The sequence below is a fragment of the Carettochelys insculpta genome, chromosome 14, assembly GCF_033958435.1.
Source record: "Carettochelys insculpta isolate YL-2023 chromosome 14, ASM3395843v1, whole genome shotgun sequence".
NCBI lineage: Eukaryota > Metazoa > Chordata > Testudines > Carettochelyidae > Carettochelys > Carettochelys insculpta.
Window position 1 is genome coordinate 1,124,174 of NC_134150.1, and position 20,050 is coordinate 1,144,223.

Below are 20,050 nucleotides of genomic sequence, written 5' to 3' on the forward strand. Positions count from 1 at the left end.
AAAAGGGAAAGCCTGACAAGGTGGTCTGGACCGAGCAGTGCCAAGAGCCCCTCTGCGCGCTGAAGGAGGCTCTGGTCAGGGCCCCAGTGCTGGCAAATCCAGACTTCAACAAACCCTTCCTGGTGTTCACCGATGCCTCAGACGTGGGGCTGGGGGCTGTGCTAATGCAGGTGAATGACAAAGGGGAGAAACACCCCATCGTGTACCTGAGTAAGAAGCTGCTGCCCCGGGAGCAGAACTACGCAGCCATAGAGAAGGAATGTCTGGCCATGGTGTGGGCGCTGGGGAAGCTGCAGCCGTACCTGTTTGGACGGCGTTTCACCGTGTACACCGATCACTCACCCCTGACCTGGCTGCATCACATGAAAGGGGCCAACGCCAAGCTCCTGCGGTGGAGTCTGCTCCTGCAGGACTACGACATGGAGGTTGTCCACATCAAGGGGAACAACAACACCATAGCCGATGCCCTGTCACGCAGGGAGGGCCCCGAACTTCCCCAGGTCACTGGCTAAGTGACCCCGCTCAGTTCGGTCTGGAAGGGGGGAGAGATGTGATGGAGTGGGGGGGGTGCATGTGTGAGTCAGGCTGGATGTCTGAGGCAAGCAGCAGCTCCCAGTGGCTAAGGATGACCCTGGGGCTACAACTGGCAGGTAACACCTCTGCCTGAACAAAGAGGAGGGAGGAGCCGAGCGGGGTTTTGAATCGGGGGCGGCAGTTAGAGGCTAGGAAAAGGGAGAGCTGGAAGGCAGCCAGCCTGAGGAGAGGGGAAGCTACACCCCAGAGGGGCACCCCTCGGGGTCTTCTCCCCAGGATGGGTTGGAAGGACTGTCTCTGGCTGCTGTACTGTCGCTTCTGTGAGAAACTGGGCTTCTGTTGCCTAATAAACCTCCTGTTGTACCTGCTGAGTGAGAGTCACTCCTGCCAGCGGACGGGGTGCAGTGCAGGGGGACCCCTGAACCCCATCACAGCGCCCCCCCCCCAGTGACGGGCGATGCCAGCGAGACAAGCAGGGCTCGTTTCTCGGCTGCCTTTGGCACAGTGCGACTGCAGCTGGCCTCCCGCCCCCCCCTCCCTGGGGCTCGCAGCGCAGGGCGGGTGCAGCTCAGGGCACCAGTAAGGCTGCCCCCATCCCCCAGCCCCACCTGCTAACTTTACTAGTGCACTGGGTTTCCCAGCGCACTCCTCGCTGCCCCACAGGGGCTCGGGCTCGGCTGTGTGGCCAGGGAGGCCGGCTCGGAGCTGGCTGCGGCGCGCTGGCTCTGCGTGTGTGAGACACAGTCCCAAGGTCTCTCCCTCGATGGCCATGTTCCCTGTCAGCCGTCCCGACCCAAAGCCCCCCAGCCCCGCTCCTGTGCCACTCCCACTATGACGAAGCTGGCGCCCGAGCGGGTGGCTTTGTCCGTGTGTACCCAGGCCAGGAAGGGACGGGGCTGTCCTGGCGGACGTCAGCGCAGCGCTCCCCTGGGAAAGCAGCCGCGCGGGGCTTTTACTGCACGTTTGTTGCGGGGTGAGCTGACAGGTTGCGGTATAAGAGCATTGAGGTTTTCACGCGACTCGCCCACCCCGCGGGCAGTGCGCAATTGTCTGCCTGCCCCATTGTCTGACCCGGTCCTCGTGCCGGCGCCAGCCAAGCACTCCTGAAACGTCCCTGGGCTCGGTCAGACGGGTGCCCTGCCTGCCGGGAGCAGAGAGCCCGGGCATGCGCCGGAGGTGTGACTGGGGACCAGCCAGTGCCTCCCACAGCGTCTCTGCTCAGGGCCTGAAGGGCCCTCGTGCACTGACCCGGCTGGCCAGGGCTGGGGCTGCCTCAGGCACACTTGCCCTTGAGAAGGCAGAAGGGCAGCTCTGGAGCCGGGACCAGGATGTTGCTGAAGATGGGCCGGTAGTTCTCAGGCAGGGCCTGTGGATTCTGTGCCATCATTTCCAGCACCGCGTTCCGGAGCTCCTTGGAGACATCGCCGCGGAGATCCAGCAAGATGCAGATGTGCTCGTCGCTGTGGGGCACAGGAAAGAGAGATGGCGCTCAGGAACCCCCTTCCTCCTGAGCCCTGGGGGCTCACACCTACCTGCAAAGCCAGAGCGGCCTGAGCTGCACACGCCTGGGTCTCTTCCCCCCAGGGAGTGACTGACAGCCCATGGCAGATCCTGGAACCAGGGGCTACAGTAACGGAGGCGAAAATGCCCCAGCAGCATCCATGTCCTGCTGGACTTTTGTCTCAGGCCTTGTCCAATTCACAGCCATGAAAAACACAGCGCAGACCCCGACATCTGGTCTCCCCACATGGCAGGGCAGCATTGCCCAGGAGGGACACCAGGCACCTGCATGAGGCCCGGGCATTCTAGGGGCGCCGCACAGGTACACGTGGGGTAAAATGTCACTTTACGGCAAACACAAAGCTCGGCTGTAGGCTGGGGGAGCAGGGGGCACAACAGGTAAATCCAGCCCTCCTGGCGGAAGGTGGTGTGCAGCACGGCCGCGCTTCCTTCTCTGCCGCCGCCAGAGCCGTGCGGCTGGGGAGCAGGGGCTGCCGGCCGAGCACCCAGCCCAGAAGACAGCGCCGTGTTGCCACCCTTACAGCTCCACTGCAGCTGGCAGGGCGCTGCCTTCAGCGCTGGGCTCCCGACCAGCAGCCGCTGCTCTCCAGCCACCCAGGTCTGGAAGCAGCACAGCCATAAAGGTGGCTGTAGGGCGACCCCTTCTGTAATAGCTGTGAGCTCCACCCCCGTGACACCCCCTCACTTAAAAACACGGCGAAATCGGTGATCTCGGGCCGCGTAACTGCAGAGCTTTGAAATGCTCTGGCGACGAATTTACCGAGAGGGACCAGGGACGTGGCAGGGCCCTAGGCCAGCGGCTGCAGCCTCGCTTCTGTCTTCCTGCCCTCCCAAGCTGAGGAGAAGCCCCTGGGCAGCAAAGCACAAACCCAAGCGCCGGCACCTTCCTCTGAGGAGCGGGCTGAGGGTTGGCTGGTTGGTTTGGTTTCGGCAAAGCAGCGCCGCCCCCGCCCCCCATGTCGCGCTTCCCGCTTGCGCTGGTTTTGAGCTTCTGCCGGCGCTCGAGCCGCAGCCCAAGGGACTGGAGGGGTGGGGACGAGGGGCTCTTGCGGCTCGTTTCGTTCCGTCCCTGCATTGTGCGGTTGTGCTGGAAGGGGCAAAGAGCAGCAACGGCCCCCCCCACCCCCCCCACAGGCCACCGGTCATCTCCCTATTGCTGCGGGCGCGACCCAGGGCAGCGCTGTGCCGGCCGGCGCCGCCCTCCCGTCTGCCTCGCTCCTCTGCGCCTCCCACCTGCGAGCCCAGGCGGCGCGGCCAGTGCCAGCTACCGCCCCCCCGCCGCCGCCGCTCCGAGATGTGCAAGTGGCTGGGGCGGGGGGAGGCAGCCCAGCCCTGCACTAGGTTTGCTACCTGACGTCGGGGTACTTGGTCGCGAAGCCCAGCACCTCCAGGCTGAGCAGGGCCGGGTCCTGCAGGCGGATGAGCTCCTGCAGGGCGACGATCACCCGGAGGCTCTGCTCACGCTCGGCCAGGCCCTGCGGAGGGAATTGGCAGCACAGCGAGTGCCAGGAGCAGGGCAGCCCCCCCCCCGGGAGCGCCAGGAGCAGGGCAGCCCCCCCCCGGGAGCACCAGGAGCAGGGCAGCCCCCCCCCCCCGGGAGCGCCAGGAGCAGGGCAGCCCCCCCCCGCCGCCCAGGAAACGCCAGGAGCAGGGCAGCCCCCCCACTGCCCAGGGAGCACCAGGAGCAGGGCAGCCCCCACCCCCCGGCCCAGGGAGTGCCAGGAGCAGGGCAGCCCCCACCCCCCAGCAGGGAGCGCCAGGAGCAGGGCAGCCCCCCCCCTGCCCAGGGAGCGCCAGGAGCAGGGCGCCCCCCACCCCAGCAGGGAGCGCCAGGAGCAGCACATTGGCCGGCAGCACGGAGAGTTCACCCAATGCACTTGGCAGCCTGGCACAAGGCCCGTGGGTGCCACTCAGTGTCCAGGCACCGCGCTCAGGCCACAGGGCGTCCTCGTGGCTGACGTGCTCTGGCGTGACCCTCGCCCCCGGGCCTAGGTGAGGTGAGAGACAGCCTCCCGCAGACAGCATGTGGCTGGCACAACGCCCAGGGTGCGCTGACGCCAGCTCACGCGAGCGGGTGCGGTGCCCTCGCCCAGGGCAGACCCAGGCTCGGCTGACGGGGGACGGCAAAGGGGCATGAGCCCGGACGGCTCTCGGCTCTGCCTCTTCCACCCTTGGCCACGCTGCTTCCAGGGTGCAGAGCCGGGCGCCCCCTTCCGCCTTGCTCTGGGGCCCGCGATGGCTGTTGGCCCCGCTGGGAGTGGTCGCGCCCCAGCCAGCAGGCTGTGGGCTGTTCTGGGGTGGGGCTGCCTCCGGCTCTCCTGTGGAAGCTGCTACGTGGGGTATTTCAGTAGCCAGCACAGCACGTGTACCCTGCACGCCTCCAAGGTGTTTGGCCCACGTTGTGGCCCAGGCATCCCTTGCACAGAGAGCCTGAGCTGAGCACCAGCTGGCTTGTAGCTCCACCAGACAGCCTCAGGGCCCAGCTTTGAGTTCGCCTGAGAAGTTCCTGCCTGCCTGCCTCCCCCTCGGCCAGCGGCCGACCTCTCCAGGCTCCTGCGCCCCTCACCAGGTGCTGGAAAAGCTCCCTCAGCTGGGTGGCGTCCTGGAGCAGCCGGCCGGCCAGCTGGCTCCGCTCCTCGGCGCTCCGGCACACCACCTTCTTCTCCAGGAGTGCCCGTATGTAGTGACTCATGACCAGGTGCTCGCTCTCAGCCAGCAGGGTCTAGACGCCGGCAGGAGGGGAGAGTGGGAGGTGGTGAGACCCAGAGCCATTCGTGGCCCTCTGCTGGCGGCGGGGACCTGGGGCAGCCAGCTCCGGTGTCTAGCACAATGGCCCCAGCACTTCGGCCCTGCCCCGTCTCCCCGAGGCAGCTGGGCTGCCCCCGGTAGCCGGGACGCGCCCCCCACCAAGGTTAAGGAGAGCACCTGCGCCTGCCTCTGGGGAGGAGCCCGTCTGCAGCTGGGCACTGCTGGGGTCAGGGAGCAGCTGCTGGGGCAGGCTAGTTCAGTGCCTGCCTCTGGGGCCTGCCCTGGCCGGGCTTACCCGGAGACTCCCAGACTTCTAGCTGGCCCCTGTCTGGACAGCCACGTCCAGGGCTCCCGTGGAGTTTTCCTCTATATGGGCAGAATAATGTTCTGTGCACCGAGGCGTGTGCGGCCGCGCGTCAGGGCCCCGTGGTGGAGGAGGGCAGAGCTGGACTGCTCTCCAGCTCGTCCTGCTGGGGCCGTCCCTTGCACTGCTGCCCTGCCTGCAGAGAGCTGCTGCCCGCTCCATTGCCCACTCCCTAGAAGGTAGCCAGGCGGTGGGAATGTTCCCTGATCCTTAGGCAGGCCCTGCTCCTGCCCTGCCACCATTCTGGGACATCCCACCTCCCCCGTGGGCTGGGCCCTGTGACTCCTGGAGCTCCGCAGGGGGCATGTGTGGCACCATGCTCCTTCCCAGGGCACAGCATGTCCCCCGTCCCCGAGGGGAGCCCCCTCCCCGGCACCTGGAAGGCGAGCGCTGTAGCCCAGCCACATGGCAATGGCTGTAACAAGGAGAGGCCCCCCAGCAGCCATACCGTGAAGATGGGTTTCCTGACGTGGGCGAAGTCTCTCATGTACTTGTCGATCACCTCGCACATGCTGTTCACCAGCTGGGCCCCGGACAGCCACTGGCGGGACGGCAGCTGCACGTACAGGGGCTGGAACACACACAGCACACATGCAATGCCAGGCATCAGCTGCAAGCCCAGCTAAATCTGTTCCCTCTGACTAATACCTCAGGACCACCGACGAGGATGGGGGGGGCGGAGAAAGGGAGCAATTGCCCCCAGGCGCCTTTAACTTACATCCAAGCGTTTTAAAAGAGCTGGCCGAGGAGCTCACTGGACAGCTAAGTGTAGTAACCCTCACTGTACCACTAAGCCAGCTGCAGCATCCGGATGCAGCTGGATAGAATGCTAGCCTGGGAAAAGACTGAGCAAAGAGAGGGCAGCTCAGGCTGGGGAAGGGGCTCAGAATCCACCCCAAGTGTACGCAGGAAAAAGCTAGAGAAGAATTGAGATGCTGACCTAGTGTGTGAACCAGAGCCTGGACAGGAGGGGAGGTGGTACTACAGGAACGTTGCTCAAAGGTACCTAACCACCAAGTCAAGGCTCCGGAGGTGAAGAAACCTGGCCTGGGCATAAACTCAGTGGAAGGAGATACACCCCCCTAGGAGCACCATCAAGGTGAAGAGAAGCAAAGTAGGGGACAGGTGGAGGGGAGCTGGACCTGCAGCTAAGGAGAAGGAAAGTTGGCCCTGTGATGGAGTCTATTGGTGAGAAATTGCTTTGGTACTTGTTGACAACTGCCAGGTGCCAGCTCACAGAGGTTAATGAGGCAGCGACCTGCTGTTGAGGAGTATAAGGATGCACTCTTGGTACAGTCTGGGGGGCTTGGTAAAGCCCTAAACATTTAAAAGGATCCCTGTGGTCTTGGTTTGCCTCTGCCTCTGCCCCCGGTTCGCGTCGCCTCCCCAGGCCGGCCCACACCATTCATGGGGATTTTCAGTATGCCTGGAGCAGTTTCAGACGCCCAGAAGAAAGCTAATCGTGCGCCAACTTTTTGCAAAGGTAAACGGTAATCGTAGTCTGACCTCAATCCTCTGCAAGACACTAGAACAGCTGCTGCAAGGCTCAGTTACTAGATCATTAGGAGTCATTAATACCGCCCAGCAGGGGCCGACGGAAACAGACCCTGGCCACCTCGCTTGCTAGCTTTGGCTGACGAGGTCCCTGGTCCGGGCGACAAGCACAAATCTAGCAAGGTCTGACAGGAACATGGCCCTCACTGACTGGATAGAAACCCGGCTCACTCCAAAGGCAAGCGTAAACGGGGGGATGTTATTGGATTTTTGAGGTGAACGTGCAAAACATTATGGCAACCAGTGTTCTCTGTTTGTGCCAAGCGGGCTGGGTGAGGGGTGTGTTGAAAGCTGGCCATTTGCTGGTTCTGTTTACGCCGCTCGTGCCTGTATCAGTTTTCCATGTGGTGTTACAAGGATCAGCTCTGGGCTTGGAGTTGAAATTTTGGTTTCTGGGAGACCTCAGCAGGACATAGGGCAGCCTACTGCGACAGGGTTCCTAGGCAAGGGGAGCTGTTCGTGACAGAGAAAGGGCCGACTCAGGATCCACCCCACGGCTGAGGAGTGTGGCTGTGAACGTACCATCGCACACACGTGACCCACTCATGTGACCGGCTCCATCTTTGGCATGCTTCTGCCACAGGGAGGAACAGTGGATTTCCCCTCACACGAGCCAGGGTATAAAGGGGACCCCGAGAGCTCCTCCACCTGTGCCTTCATTCCAGCTCTTCACTTGGGGAGCGTCTCTGCTATGAACTGAGCCTGGAAGGCGGGTGACCGGCCCTACCAGAGGTTGTACTCCAGAGGCTTGTATGGTAGCGGCCTTTGCCATCACGGCTGCCGCCTGCACCAAGAAGTGTCTGACTGATGGACGTGCAGGAATTTAATGTCTCTGCCAATTTTACTCTCAGCCTATTCTTCCTTCCTTCCGATAACCCTTTCGATTTTGGATCCCGAGGGCCGGGCCCAGCGCGCTCTTGGGTGAGGTCTGAGGTACGCACTGACTCAGGGATGTGGCTGCTCCCTGGGGGTCGGAAGCACCTGCGTGGATTGGGTCAGATCGGTTTTCATAGCCTCTCGTCTGCGTAACGGGGGGGCAGGTTGCGGCACAAGGGATGGTGGAGCGTGCGAGGGAATTCCTGGTGTGACGTCTGGCTGGTGAGCCTGGCAGTGGACGTGCTCTGTGTGAGGGGGTTGGTGCCTTACAGCGGAGGACCCCAGTCTGGGCTGTCAGGAGCACCGTTTTAAGCCATTTGCAGTTGGGCCCGGAAACACGCCCCATCCCGTGTTACACCAGGGAATTGTCGTTTAACGAGTGTCTTCGGGGGAGGTCCCAGCAATCAGCTCTTGGCCCTGCGGTTCAAGGAGGCCCGCAGCCCCTCTCGGCTGTGCGTACCTGCAAATCCGCCAGCAGCTCCTCCAGCAGCAGCCGACAGGCCTTCCTCTGGACCCTGTCCAGTGCAGTGCTCAGGGAGGGGGGTATTTCCAGGGGCTCAGCAAGAGAGGCAGCACCAGGGTGCAGGGTGGAGATGGAAGAGCTGGAAGAAGAAGAGGGCTGAGGGTGCAGCTGGGGCAGGCAGCCTGGGAAGGGGAGAGCAGGGGCTCTGGGGAAGAGGGCGTCGGGCCCCCTGGTGGGGACCAGGCTCTGGAGAAGAAGCTGGCATCAATCCGGGTGTGCAGGAGCTCTGAGGAAACAGGTGTGGGGTAGTGGGGAGCTGTGGGCACCGGGGGAGCAGGGCTCAGGGGTGGGCGAGCTGGGCCATGGGGAAGGAGCCGCCGGCGCCCAGCCAGGTTACCTCAGCGCCATGTTGTTGTTGAGCATTGCCAGCAGGTAGGAGATGTAGTGCTTGGGAGTGGCTCGGTCCCTCTGGTGCTCCTTCCCACACTCCGCCAGGGCCTCCTGCAGCCTAGGGCCCAGCACATGGCCCGTGAGGGCTGGGGCCGAGGGGGCTGGGCCTGGCGCTCTCTGTGGGAGCCCCGGCAGCAGCCTCCTGGGAGTTCAGGCTTTGCTTGGTGGGCAAGGGGCCCCGGAAGGGCCCAGCGCTCCAGCACCCCAGACCCGGCGGCGTGGGATTCCACCTGCCTTCGCCCTGCTCCTGGAGGGCAGGCCCAGGACTCAGGCTGGGGAGAGGGCACCCCGAGGACACCACTGTGTGATGGAGTGGGGGATACCTGTGTGTATGTGAGTGGCTCACAGAGGGTGCAGAGCTTGGGGGACCCCAGAACCCCATCACACACTGACCTGACCAGAAAGGCCTCCAGCTCGTCCAGGGCCATCGTGTAAACCTTCTGCTGCAGGGAGCCAGTGATCAGGGACGCCACCCGGATATTCTCATCCAGCATCTGGGCAGGTGAGCAGAGTGCCAATCACTGCCCCATAGGCATCACCCCCGCGCTGCTCACTGGGCCGCCGGGCAGGGCACAGCCCTGCTCAGCTTCCTGGGGATCGGCCAGTGGGAGCAGCGCGAGGGAGTGTGGCAGTGCCGGTGGCAGCTCTCCTGGCACCGGTGATGTGGGGGAGGGCGCCAGGGCCCTGTCCTGCACCGCCCCTCCCCTGCCAGCAGGCCGGGGGCAGCGCGGGGGTCTCACACTGGGACTGGCAGCCAGGGCAGGGGAGCTGGGTGCTGCTCAGATTCCCCAGAAGCTGCCAGAGACCTGAGAAGCCGGGAGGGCAACCTGGCCGGGCCAGCAAACCCCAGGGACCGCTGGGGGAGCCCCCAGCCCAGCCACTCCATGGAGCTGGGCTGACCCCTCCGGCTCAGCCACCTCCCAAGTGGGGAAAGGCAGGTCCCCCTGGGGGCCCAGATTTGGGCCAGTGCCTCGCCCAGCAGGGTGAGATTGGAGGTGGGGGGCTCTGGGGCACCCCAGCAAGAGGGGCCCAACGCACAGAACAGCTCTGCAAGCAGGAGCGCTCAGGTAGCGAACAGCCAGGGCCTGCATTGCCGCAGTCAGCCGCTCCTCAGCAGCTGTCCCGCCATGGCCCCGCGCCCCTCGCAGGGCACTCCCAGCCCCACACTGCCCCACCTGGCCCAGCTCCCTCCCTGGGTGCTCCCGGCCCCCCAGCTCGCTCTCGCTCTCGCTCACAGGGCGCTCCCCTGCCTAGCCCCCCTCAGCGGGTGCTCCCGGCCCGGCCCGGCCCACCTGCATGATGATGCCAGGCAGGGCAGACTGGAAGAAGCCCAGGTGATCCATTTCCGGCTCCTCCTCTCGGAACCACTCCTTGAACTCCACCTCCAGCGTGCGCCGCATCCACTTGGTCACGCTGGCCTGCGGGGAGGCCGGAGGGTGAGGCGGGCAGCCGCCCCACGCCCACGCCCATGTGCTGCTCCTGCAGAGCGGGCTGCCCCCGGCCAGGGCTGAGCGCTGCCCATCCCCTGCCCAGCTCCATCAGCCTCTGCTTGCAGAGAGGGAAAGCTGCAGGCGGCGTCTCACCCCCGCACTGCCCCCGCCAAGCCCCGCCGCTGTTCCCACACAGCTGCCACGTGCCCTGCCTGGGTCGAGCATGCCAGGCTGCTCTGCTGCGCGCTCGAGGGACATCCAGGGACCCCGGCTGGGCTAACGCAGACGGACCCGTCCCCTGGCAAGGGGCTGAGCAGCCTGAGTGGGAGAAGTGGCAGATGGGACCCACCATCTGACAGTGCCCACCCCAGAGCCCATTCCCAGGCCTAAAGGCCTGGCTGTGCCCGGCCTGGCAAACAGAGGACTGGAACTCACCAGACCCAGACAAACAAAGGCTAATTAGTGGCCTCAGTTAACGAGGGCTGGTCTGGTCCGGTCCACCCTTGGCTCCCTTTGGGGGCCCAGAAAGGCGCCGAGCAGGGAACTGGCTGCTGTGATGCTGGCTGGCTGAAGGAAGCAGGAGAGGGCTTCCCCATCGTGGCAGCCGGGGGGACTCCAGGACCAAGGCGAGGTCACTGCCACGGGGCCTGGCCAGGCTGGTCCGGAGGAAGGGCTCCAGGGCAGCCTGAACACCCGCTGGGGCACGACCAACGCTCCCACCCACTCTCCCCCCACCCCCGCATCCTCCTGGCCTCTCTCTTTCTGGCTGGCCCCGAAGCTGGGCTGAGCGGCCGCAGGCTGGGCTGGGCCCCAAGGAGAGCGAGCGCCAGAGCCAGACACGGGCTTGTCTCTCTCCTGGCCCTCCTTCACCCTTCTGCACCTCTCGCTCTGGCGTCTAACACGCAGCTCCGGCGCCAGCCTGTTGCTGGCCCCTCTCTGCCCCGAAGGGGCCGTTCTGCCGCCTGGCCCCATCCTTCCCGGCCACCTCTTTAATCCCAGCTTCCGCCCAGGCCGCGGGGGGGCGGCTGCCATGGGAGGCAGGGCGCCGTGTGCCAGATGGCAGCCTGGCATCACGCTGCACGGTGGCTGGGTTGTATCCCCGCGTCTACACCATCACACCCAGGGGAGGGCGAATGGGGCCTGGCACAGGGAGGAGGAGTCCTGCTGGGTGCACAGCAGAGCACGTGTGGGGGCAGAGGGCGAGAGCCCTTACCACCCTGCTCCCAAAACGGGCAGCTCCTCCCTGCACCGTGTCCGGCACCCCTCCCAGCTGGCTCACCTGGACCTTCCCCACGTACATCCTCTCCAGCTGCTGCAACACCTCTGGGGGCAGCAGGGGGCCCAGCGCTGCCACGTCCACCTCGGGGAGCAGGTCTGGGTGAGCCATCATCTCCGAGCTGCAGGGAGGCGCGGGGGACAGCCGTGACTCGCCCCCGGGCCGCAGGTGGGGCCGATACCCATGGAGACGCTCCCCGCCCCGGGCACTCACCTGGGGTACACATGCAGCACCCAGCTGAGCAGTAGGAAGAGCGCCTGCTGGTCCAGGTCTCGGCCGAGCAGGCGCTGCAGGTGGTCGGAGAGGCCCCGGTGGTACGTGCGGGTGCAGACGCCCACGATGTCGTAGTGGGGTGGGCAGCACTGCACCATCAGGTCCTTCACCACCCGCAGCTCTGCCAGCAGCTGGCTCTGCAGCGCGGCCAGGTGCCGGCCCAGCTCGGGGCCCCTGCTGGCGCCGGGATCGGCCTCGAAGTGGGCAGCCGCCAGGGTGTCCTGCAGTACCTGGTAGAACTGCTGCCTCCAGGCCTTGGGGCGCCCGGGGGGCAGGACCTGCGGGGCCTGGGGCCCCAGCAGCAGGGCGCTGTCCAGGCCCTCCTCTCTCTCGATGACGCGTACGGCCGAGACAAGGAGGGCTGGGTCCTCGCGCGCCAGCCGGACGCTGCTGCCCACGATGCCCCACAGCTGCTGTGCCAGCGCCTCGCTCAGCTCCCCCAGGCCGCCAAAGAAGGCCTCCACCGCGCCCCAGGCCGGGCCGCTGCAGTGCAGCCGGGCGTAGGTGTCGTCCCGCAGGCCCTCCAGTGCCATGAGTCCAGCGTGGGCCTCCAGGAGCCGCCGGCCGCGCAGCAGACGGAGGGACTGGGCCAGAAGGTCGTGCACTGCGGAGAGGAGAGCCTGGCACGACGGACTCAGCGCAGGCCAGGCCAGGGGGAGGGAGGCCCAGAGCCAGGACACGAGGGAGCAGCCGCTCGCCCCGTGGGAACAGCCCTCGCTGCTCCCCGCTGGCAGGAGCGTCCTGGGGGGACCCCCGACCCCTCGCACCTGCACCCAGCTCCCCCGTGAGCTTCTTCCCCCCGGCCAAGGGGCTGGGAACCCCCCACCCTAGGGGGCTGTGAGGCCGCTCCACTCCTCTAAGAAGCCCGGGTGCCTCAGCCACCCCCATTCCTTCCAAACGTGCCGGCCCGCCCAGGGCCAGCCCAGAGCCCCCAGTCCCTGCCGGCTGAGCGCCTGGAGCCCTCCTGTGGCTGGCGCCGCGCTGGCGGCCGCTCGCCCCGTTGCCCAGGGTGGCGGTGGGCACAGGATGGGACCCCAGGCAGTCACCTGGTGAAGCAGCGGTGGCCTGTCATGGAGAGGTGGGAGCCTGAGGCCTGTGCCCCACTGCCCCCTGACAGGCTGTGCCCCTGGGATGTGCTTGGCCAGGAGGCAGCCCGCACTGCGCCCCATCCCCCGCTGCCCCTGGGGTGTTCAGAGGCACCTGTGTGCCTCCACTGGGGGCCCCGGCACCATGGCCATGCTGTGCCGAGCCCTGGCAGGCAGGGGTCTGCGTCCGCCCACGCCAGGCGCTCAGCCACCAGCCAGAGCCAACCCCCGGCCCGGCTCCCTCAGCCAGAGCAGAGCCAGCGCCCACAGGGCCATCCTGGCGCACCTCCCGGCCCGGGGCCGTGCCGCGCCGCGCCCCAGGGTGTGCTGCTGGGCCTGGCTCACCTGAGGAGAGCTGGGGCAAGGCCGTCACCACCGTGGCCAGCTGTGCGTGCTCTGTCGCCGTGGCCCGCAGGGGCGCCAGGCTCCGAAAGCATTCGGCGCTGCCCAGCAGGTGCCGGCGCACGGCGCCGAGGTCCCGGCACACGCTCTGCAGGTCGCCCGCCGCCGAGCGCAGCTGCTCCAGCCCCGAGCTCACCCCCTCCAGGTGGGACTGCACCATCGACTGCAACCCCAGACGGCAGCAGGTGAGCGACGCCCCAGCCCGCAGCTGTGGGGCAAACCTGACCCCCCCCGCCTCCCCCAGCCCCGCCCCGCACGGCCCCTCTGTAGGTGTGTGCCCTTTACCCCACCACGCCCCCAGGCCCTCCCCACACGGCCCCTCTGTAGGTGTGTGCCCTTTACCCCACCACGCCCCCAGCCCCGCCCCACACGTGCCCTCTGACCTCCACACGGCCCCTCTGACCCCCACACAGCCCCTCTGTATGTGTGTGCCCTTTACCCCACCACACCCCTGCCCCACACAGCCCCTCTGACCCCCACACGGCCCCTCTCTATGTGTCCCCTTTACCCGACCACACCCCCAGCCTCGTCCCACACGGCCCCTCTAACCCCCCCACACCCCCTCAGTCCCACGTTACACACCCTCTGTGACCTGCCCGTTCTCTGGGGGAGGGCTGGGGAGCGCGTGGGATGTGACGGATGTAACCCTCAGGTGCGTGTCAAGCTGCAGCCACCCTGGCCCCAGGGGGGTTACCGGCCTCGCTGCCCACAGACCCACCCCCCCACTCCTCTGCAGGCTGCCCCATGTCCCCCCAGCCCCCCTGTGGGGGTTTGCCTGGGCCAGAGCACATGGCCATTTGCCCACACCCCCTCCCGCTGCCCGCAGGGGAGCCCACAGGGGGATGGAGGTGGGAATGGTCCTCCCCCTCCTCTGGCTGCTGCTGCTCTGCTAGGCCTGCGGGAGCCACCTTCTCCTGCCTGGGTCCCAGCCGGCTGCGCAGAGGCCGGTCCCCCATGGCCAGCCAGGAGATGGGCTCTGAGGAGAGTGAGAAACAGCAGCTCTGTCCCCCAGCCGTGATCCTGTGGCTCAGCATGCCCAGAGCCCACTTTCCCACTGTCCGGGGAACGGCGCCTCCACCTCCTGGCACCCTGGGGGCAGCTGAGCTCCTGGCCCCTACCGGGCCAGAGGCCATGCGCCTGGAGGGACCAGGCCAGAGAGTCGAGTCCCCGGCCACACACCAGCTGAAAGCCCCGGCCCCTGCAGCATCTGCTGCGACTTGGCACAGCTGTACGTTCGCCGGTCCCCCAGCTCACCACGAGCTGGGAGCCAGAGCCGGAGCCCTTCTCTACCAGCTGCCTGCCAAAAGGCCTCCCCATTCCCAAGCTGCTTCTGAGCCTCAGCCAGAACAGGCTCCGCTGGGGAAACCGAGGAAGGGCCTGAGGCCTTTCCAGGCTTGAAAGGGCTCCGGGCTGGTCTCTGTGCAGCATACACTGACAATGCCGGCCAGCCCTGTGTGGTGCCAGCTGAAACGGGCTGTCCAGGGGTTAGAAAAGGTGCCCATTCCTGGAGGATGAGGACTCCCCTGGCACCAGGAGGCCAAGCCCCTCGGGCCCCCGCAATGCGCACCCACCTTTAGCCGGGCTTGGATGGAGCTGGTGCGCTGGGCCTCCCGGTTCCGGAAGTGCCCCAGCCCCTCCAGCTTGTCCGGGCGGTAAAACACCCCCGAGGCCCATTTCAGTGCAGCTCCTCGGGCTAACTTCTCCGCCTTCTCCGCCTCCGGCCAGCCCGTGCCTAGGGCAAGGGGAGCCAGTGAAAACAGGACGCAGGCAGCTCCTTCGCCACAGGAAGAGACAGGCCAGCTGCTTCCCCAGGCCGGAAGCCGGGAGTGAGCGTGCACCCCCCTGCCCACTCCCGCGGCCAGAGGGCCGGGGACAGACAGGCAGATGCGCCAGGACAGGCAGAGGTGACAGGGTCCTGCACTCTGATGGCCCGTCTGTGGCCCAGCCTGACTCTGCCCAGCCCCAGCAGGCTGTGCCCTGGATGCCCCAGAGGTCCTGCCACAGAGTTCGGAGGTACCCGGGTTGCGGGCTGCTGCCGGGGAGCAGCTGGTAGGGGTCTTCAAGCAGGGCAGTGACTCAGCAGGAACGATACAGCTGCAGCTGGCAAGGCCATGCAGGGCAAGCAGCAGAGAACAGCCTGGGGTCCGTCCAGCCCTACCCGTTGGCACAGAGCCTGGCCTTCCCCTGGCATCCCCAGCAGTATCTTCGGGCATCTCCCTTGAGCAGCTGGGCAGGGAGGGGATGTGCAGCTGTGCCTGGAACCCAGGGGTGCCCTGACAGCTGCGTACAGGGTTCCCTGCATCGGCACTGGCGCAGACGGACGGTGGATGGCACATGGCCCTGACTCATGCTAGGTCTGAGAACTGGGGCAGGCCTTGCCCCTCAGTCCGGGGGGCTGGCACCTGCCCTCTGCTGGCCTGGTGGTGCGGGAGGAGGCCTGGGGGTGCCCAGGGCTGGGAGTGAGTCTTCCCCCGCCTTGGTGCTGGCTGGCGAACAGGAGAGCTGGACGGGGGAGGAAAGCAGCAGAGCCCCGAGGCCGGGTGCCGGGCACAGGGCAGAGGGGCTGGCACCAGCGGGCACAGGGCAGAGCTGCGGGGGCGGGAGGGGGCATGCAGGCGGCCGAGGAAGCTGCCAGCCAGCCCGGCCCTGCAGGGCTCTGCTGTCCCTCTCCTCCAGCCAGGGCAGGGCCAGGGGATGCCCAGGGGATCCCCAGGGGAACTCGCAGCAGCGCCTGCCCCAGGCTGGTTGGGAACCGCTCCCGAGAACACCCGGCCCAGCCCGAAGCCAGCGATCACGCCCCGGGCAGGGAGTCCCCAGGGACTGGCCCAGCCCCACGGCCTCCCCCCGCCGCGACGCTCGGTACCTCCGGGGCTGCCGCCCTCCTGCTGCTGCTCCGCCGCCCAGCCCATGGCTCCAGCCGCTGCTGCGCTGCACGGAGCGGGCGGGACAGGGCAGGAAGCGCAGACAGCCGCTTCCTTCGGCTGTGCGCTCGCAGCTCCTCCGGGCGCCGCGCTCCGGCGGGCGCGCTCGGGATGTGCGTGCGGGGGGCGCGGGGCAGGCTCGGGGGTGCGGGGGGTCAGGCTCGGGTTGTGTGTGCGGGGGGCGGGGGGGGCAGGCTCGGGTTGTGTGTGCGGGGGGCGGGGGTCAGGCTCAGGATGGGGGCGGGGGGCGAGAGGCGCCCCTGGCGGTTTGCAGCCTCCGCACACGCGAGTCGGGCCCCGCACAGGCTCTGGGGGCTGCGGGCACGAACTGGCCTTTGCGCACCGGCGCGCGGCATGGCTGCGTCTGGCCGCGGGCGCGCAGGGGCCGGGGCTGTGCCAGGCGGTGGGTGCGGGTGTGCAGGGGCCGGGGCTGTGCCAGGCGGTGGGTGCGGGTGCGCAGGGGCCGGGGCTGTGCCAGGCGGTGGGTGCAGGTGAGCAGGGGCCGGGGCTGTGCCAGGCGGTGGGTGCGGGTGCGCAGGGGTTGGGGCTGTGCCAGGCGGTGGGTGCGGGCGCGCAGGGGCCGGGGCTGTGCCAGGCGGTGGGTGCGGGTGCGCAGGGGCTGGTGCTGTGCCAGGCGGTGGTGCGGGTGCGCAGGGGCTGGGGCTGTGCCAGGCGGTGGGTGCAGGTGAGCAGGGGCCGGGGCTGTGCCAGGCGGTGGGTGCGGGTGTGCAGGGGCCGGGGCTGTGCCAGGCGGTGGGTGCGGGTGCGCAGGGGTTGGGGCTGTGCCAGGCAGTGGTGCGGGTGCGCAGGGGCCGGGGCTGTGCCTGGCGGTGGGTGCAGGTGAGCAGGGGCCGGGGCTGTGCCAGGCGGTGGGTGCGGGTGTGCGGGGGCCGGGGCTGTGCCAGGCGGTGGGTGCGGGTGCGCAGGGGTTGGGGCTGTGCCAGGCGGTGGGTGCGGGTGCTCAGGGGCTGGGGCTGTGCCAGGCGGTGGGTGCAGGTGAGCAGGGGCCGGGGCTGTGCCAGGCGGTGGGTGCGGGTGCGCAGGGGTTGGGGCTGTGCCAGGCGGTGGGTGCGGGTGCTCAGGGGCTGGGGCTGTGCCAGGCGGTGGCCGCGGTAGCGTAGGGGCTGGGGCTGTGCCAGGCGGTGGGTGCGGGTGTGCAGGGGCTGGGGCTGTGCCAGGCTGTGGCCGCGGGTGGGCTGGGGCTGTGCCAGGCGGTGGCCGTGGTAGCGTGCAGGGGCTGGCTCTGCACAGGCGTTTCCCACGTGCACCCAATGTGAGTGCCATGGCTGTGGGGCTGTCCCCGTGGGTCCCTCGTGCTCGGGGGCCACCTGCCTGTGCACGTGCCAGCCTGCTTGGGCCCTGTACCCCTGCTCCGCTCCAGCAACACCCTGGCATCCTGGGCCCAGGCCTGCACTGCTGGCGGCCTGGTGTGGAGTTCGGGTCCCCGAGCTGTCCCCGGAGTAACAGCCAGAAAAAGCCCAGGGGTGTGGGGCCGGCCGGTCTGTGGGCAGTGCATGGCGCTGCACTGCTCCAGACATGGATGGCACACGCCAGCGAGTGTCTTGACCCCATGGCCCCCTTGTGATGTCCCCAGCAACAGGCGCTGCCCCACCCGCCCCGGGGCTCCGCTGCACGACAGGCAGAGCTGCGCAACCCTCCCCAGGCCGGGTGCGCCCAGAGTGCCTGCACCCCAGAGCCGCTGGCCCCGGGGACGCCTCCCGCCTTCCATGGAGCTGCACGGGGTGATCAGCGGGGCTTGTTGGCTCATGCCGGTGCTGCAGATGGTTCTCCAGCCTCGCAGCCAGGGGAGGAGGCATTCGGCACCACCCAGCGCACCCCCAACCAGCAGAGTCTGGCCGCAGGCTCTGGAGCTGGAGCTCTGCCCTCAAGGCCCATGGCCCTTGGGAGCTGCCATCGCTCTCGAGTTCCATATTCCAGATGCAAAGTTCTGGGGGCAGGCCTGCCGCGGGGGTGAAGCACATGTAATACAGAAACAGGGTGGGGAGGTGCCCATCTCACGGACCTGGAAGGGACCTCAGGAGGTCCTTGAGTCTGTCACCTAGGACCAAGCACCATCCCTCGGGGGGCAGCGTGTGTGTATATGAAATCTATCTGCCCCACACCCCTAAACAGCCTCCTCAAGGACTGAGCTCACCACTGGGAGTTTAGCAGGCCCCCGCTCTGAACCACTGAATTATCATTCCCCCAGTAATCTGCTGTGTATATTTCTCCGGAGTGAGTCCTTTGCTAGGATGAGTGATGGGTCCTTTCCTGTTCAATTCATAGCAAAAATGTTCCTGAAGTGAGGAGCTGGAAAGAAGACAAAGAGACACACCCTGGGGGCTCACAGGCTGCCTGGTCCCCAAATGCTGGCAGTGTCCTGCCTGAAAAAATTCCAACTTTGACAACTTTCAGGATTTGTAAATTACAGACGGGGTGTTTGGAAAGCCCTTTAAGAAGCTCCTATCGCTAACTCTGGGGAAACTGGCCTTGGAAATGGCCTGATGAGTGGTATGTTTCTAATACAGATGATCCATATTAGGTGGTAATGTGCTGCAGTCATGTAGGCTGCTGGGAGCAGCGGTGGATGCCAGGATGACTGAAATAATTCAGTGGCTCCAAGCCCAGAAGGGACCTCCGAGTTTGCCTTGATGCACAGGCCAGGCCCCAGGCCTTCCCTGAATGAACCCCAGCCGGAGGTGTTGCCAGAGTCGTGTCTACACAAGCAAGCTCACCCGTCTGAGGCTGCAGTGGGGGAACCTGGAGCAAAGATTTTGCAGCAGGAGGCAGAGCTGTAAGGGAAGTGCATGAGGTGCCTACAGCTGCCCTGGAACAGGGTGGGCGGGCTCAGCAGCAGGGGATCCCCTGGCAGTGTGCCCTGTAAGACAAGTGGGGGCACTGCTCCCCACTGGTGGGCAGAGTGCCTGCAGCCCGCACGTGTGCCCCTGGGAGTGGGACCCAGCCCGCGCCCACAGCCAGCACGCGTGCCCCTCGGGGTGGGACCCAGCCCGCGCCCGCAGCCAGCACGCGTGCCCCTCGGGGGGGTGGGACCCAGCCGGCACGCGTGCCCCTCGAGGGGTGGGACCCAGCCGGCATGCGTGCCCCTCGAGGGGTGGGACCCAGCCGGCACGCGTGCCCCTCGAGGTGGGAACCCAGCCGGCACGCGTGCCCCTCGGGGGGGTGGGACCCAGCCGGCACGTGTGCCCCTCGAGGTGGGAACCCAGCCGGCACGTGTGCCCCTCGGGGGGGGTGGGACCCAGCCGGCACGTGTGCCCCTCGAGGGGTGGGACCCAGCCGGCACGCGTGCCCCTCGAGGTGGGAACCCAGCCGGCACGCGTGCCCCTCGGGGGGGTGGGACCCAGCCGGCACGCGTGCCCCTCGGGGGGGGTGGGACCCAGCCGGCACGCGTGCCCCTCGAGGGGTGGGACCCAGCCGGCACGCGTGCCCCTCGGGGGGGGTGGGACCCAGCCGGCACGCGTGCCCCTCGAGGGGTGGGACCCAGCCGGCACGCGTGCCCCTCGAGGTGGGAACCCAGCCGGCACGCGTGCCCCTCGGGGGGGGTGGGACCCAGCCGGCACGCGTGCCCCTCGAGGGGTGGGACCCAGCCGGCACGCGTGCCCCTCGGGGGGGGTGGGACCCAGCCGGCACGCGTGCCCCTCGGGGGGGGTGGGACCCAGCCGGCACGCGTGCCCCTCGGGGGGGGTGGGACCCAGCCGGCATGCGTGCCCCTCGAGGGGTGGGACCCAGCCGGCACGCGTGCCCCTCGAGGTGGGAACCCAGCCGGCACGCGTGCCCCTCGGGGGGGGTGGGACCCAGCCGGCACGCGTGCCCCTCGAGGTGGGAACCCAGCCGGCACGCGTGCCCCTCGGGGGGGTGGGAACCCAGCCGGCACGCGTGCCCCTCGGGGTAGTGCGCAGCCGCTCTGCCTCGGTGCGCGGAACAGAATTTACTCCGCCCCTCCCCCCGCCGGGGGAGCACGTGCTGAGCCCCCCTCCCCCCGCGCGCGCGCGCGCGCACACACACACACGCAGCGGAGGGGCGGGGCGAGGGCACACAGCCACGTGACCGCTCCGCCCGGGGCCGCCTAGCGCTCCGCCCCTCGGCCACCACGTGACCGCGGCCTCCCGGCCTGCCCCGCGAGCGGAAGCGGAAG

General features: G+C 67.5%; 1 protein-coding gene across 2 annotated transcripts; it reads right to left on the reverse strand.

Annotated features, from left to right (window-relative positions):
- Positions 1-1,444: 1,444 nt before the first annotated feature.
- Positions 1,445-15,954, reverse strand: EXOC3L1 (exocyst complex component 3 like 1). 2 transcript variants are annotated; one of them, XM_075008882.1, is made up of 13 exons: positions 15,840-15,954; positions 14,548-14,708; positions 12,920-13,139; positions 11,430-12,093; positions 11,220-11,337; positions 9,803-9,928; positions 8,904-9,004; positions 8,458-8,568; positions 8,058-8,199; positions 5,616-5,738; positions 4,622-4,777; positions 3,406-3,530; positions 1,445-1,994 (listed from the first exon to the last, which is right to left on the reverse strand). In XM_075008882.1, the coding sequence occupies exons 1-13, from the start codon at positions 15,883-15,885 to the stop codon at positions 1,808-1,810; spliced, it is 2,280 nt and encodes a 759-aa protein (XP_074864983.1). In that variant the 5' UTR covers positions 15,886-15,954; the 3' UTR covers positions 1,445-1,807. The 2 variants fall into 2 exon arrangements, with proteins under 2 accessions (XP_074864983.1, XP_074864984.1); XM_075008883.1 differs by lacking the exon at positions 8,458-8,568.
- Positions 15,955-20,050: the final 4,096 nt, after the last annotated feature.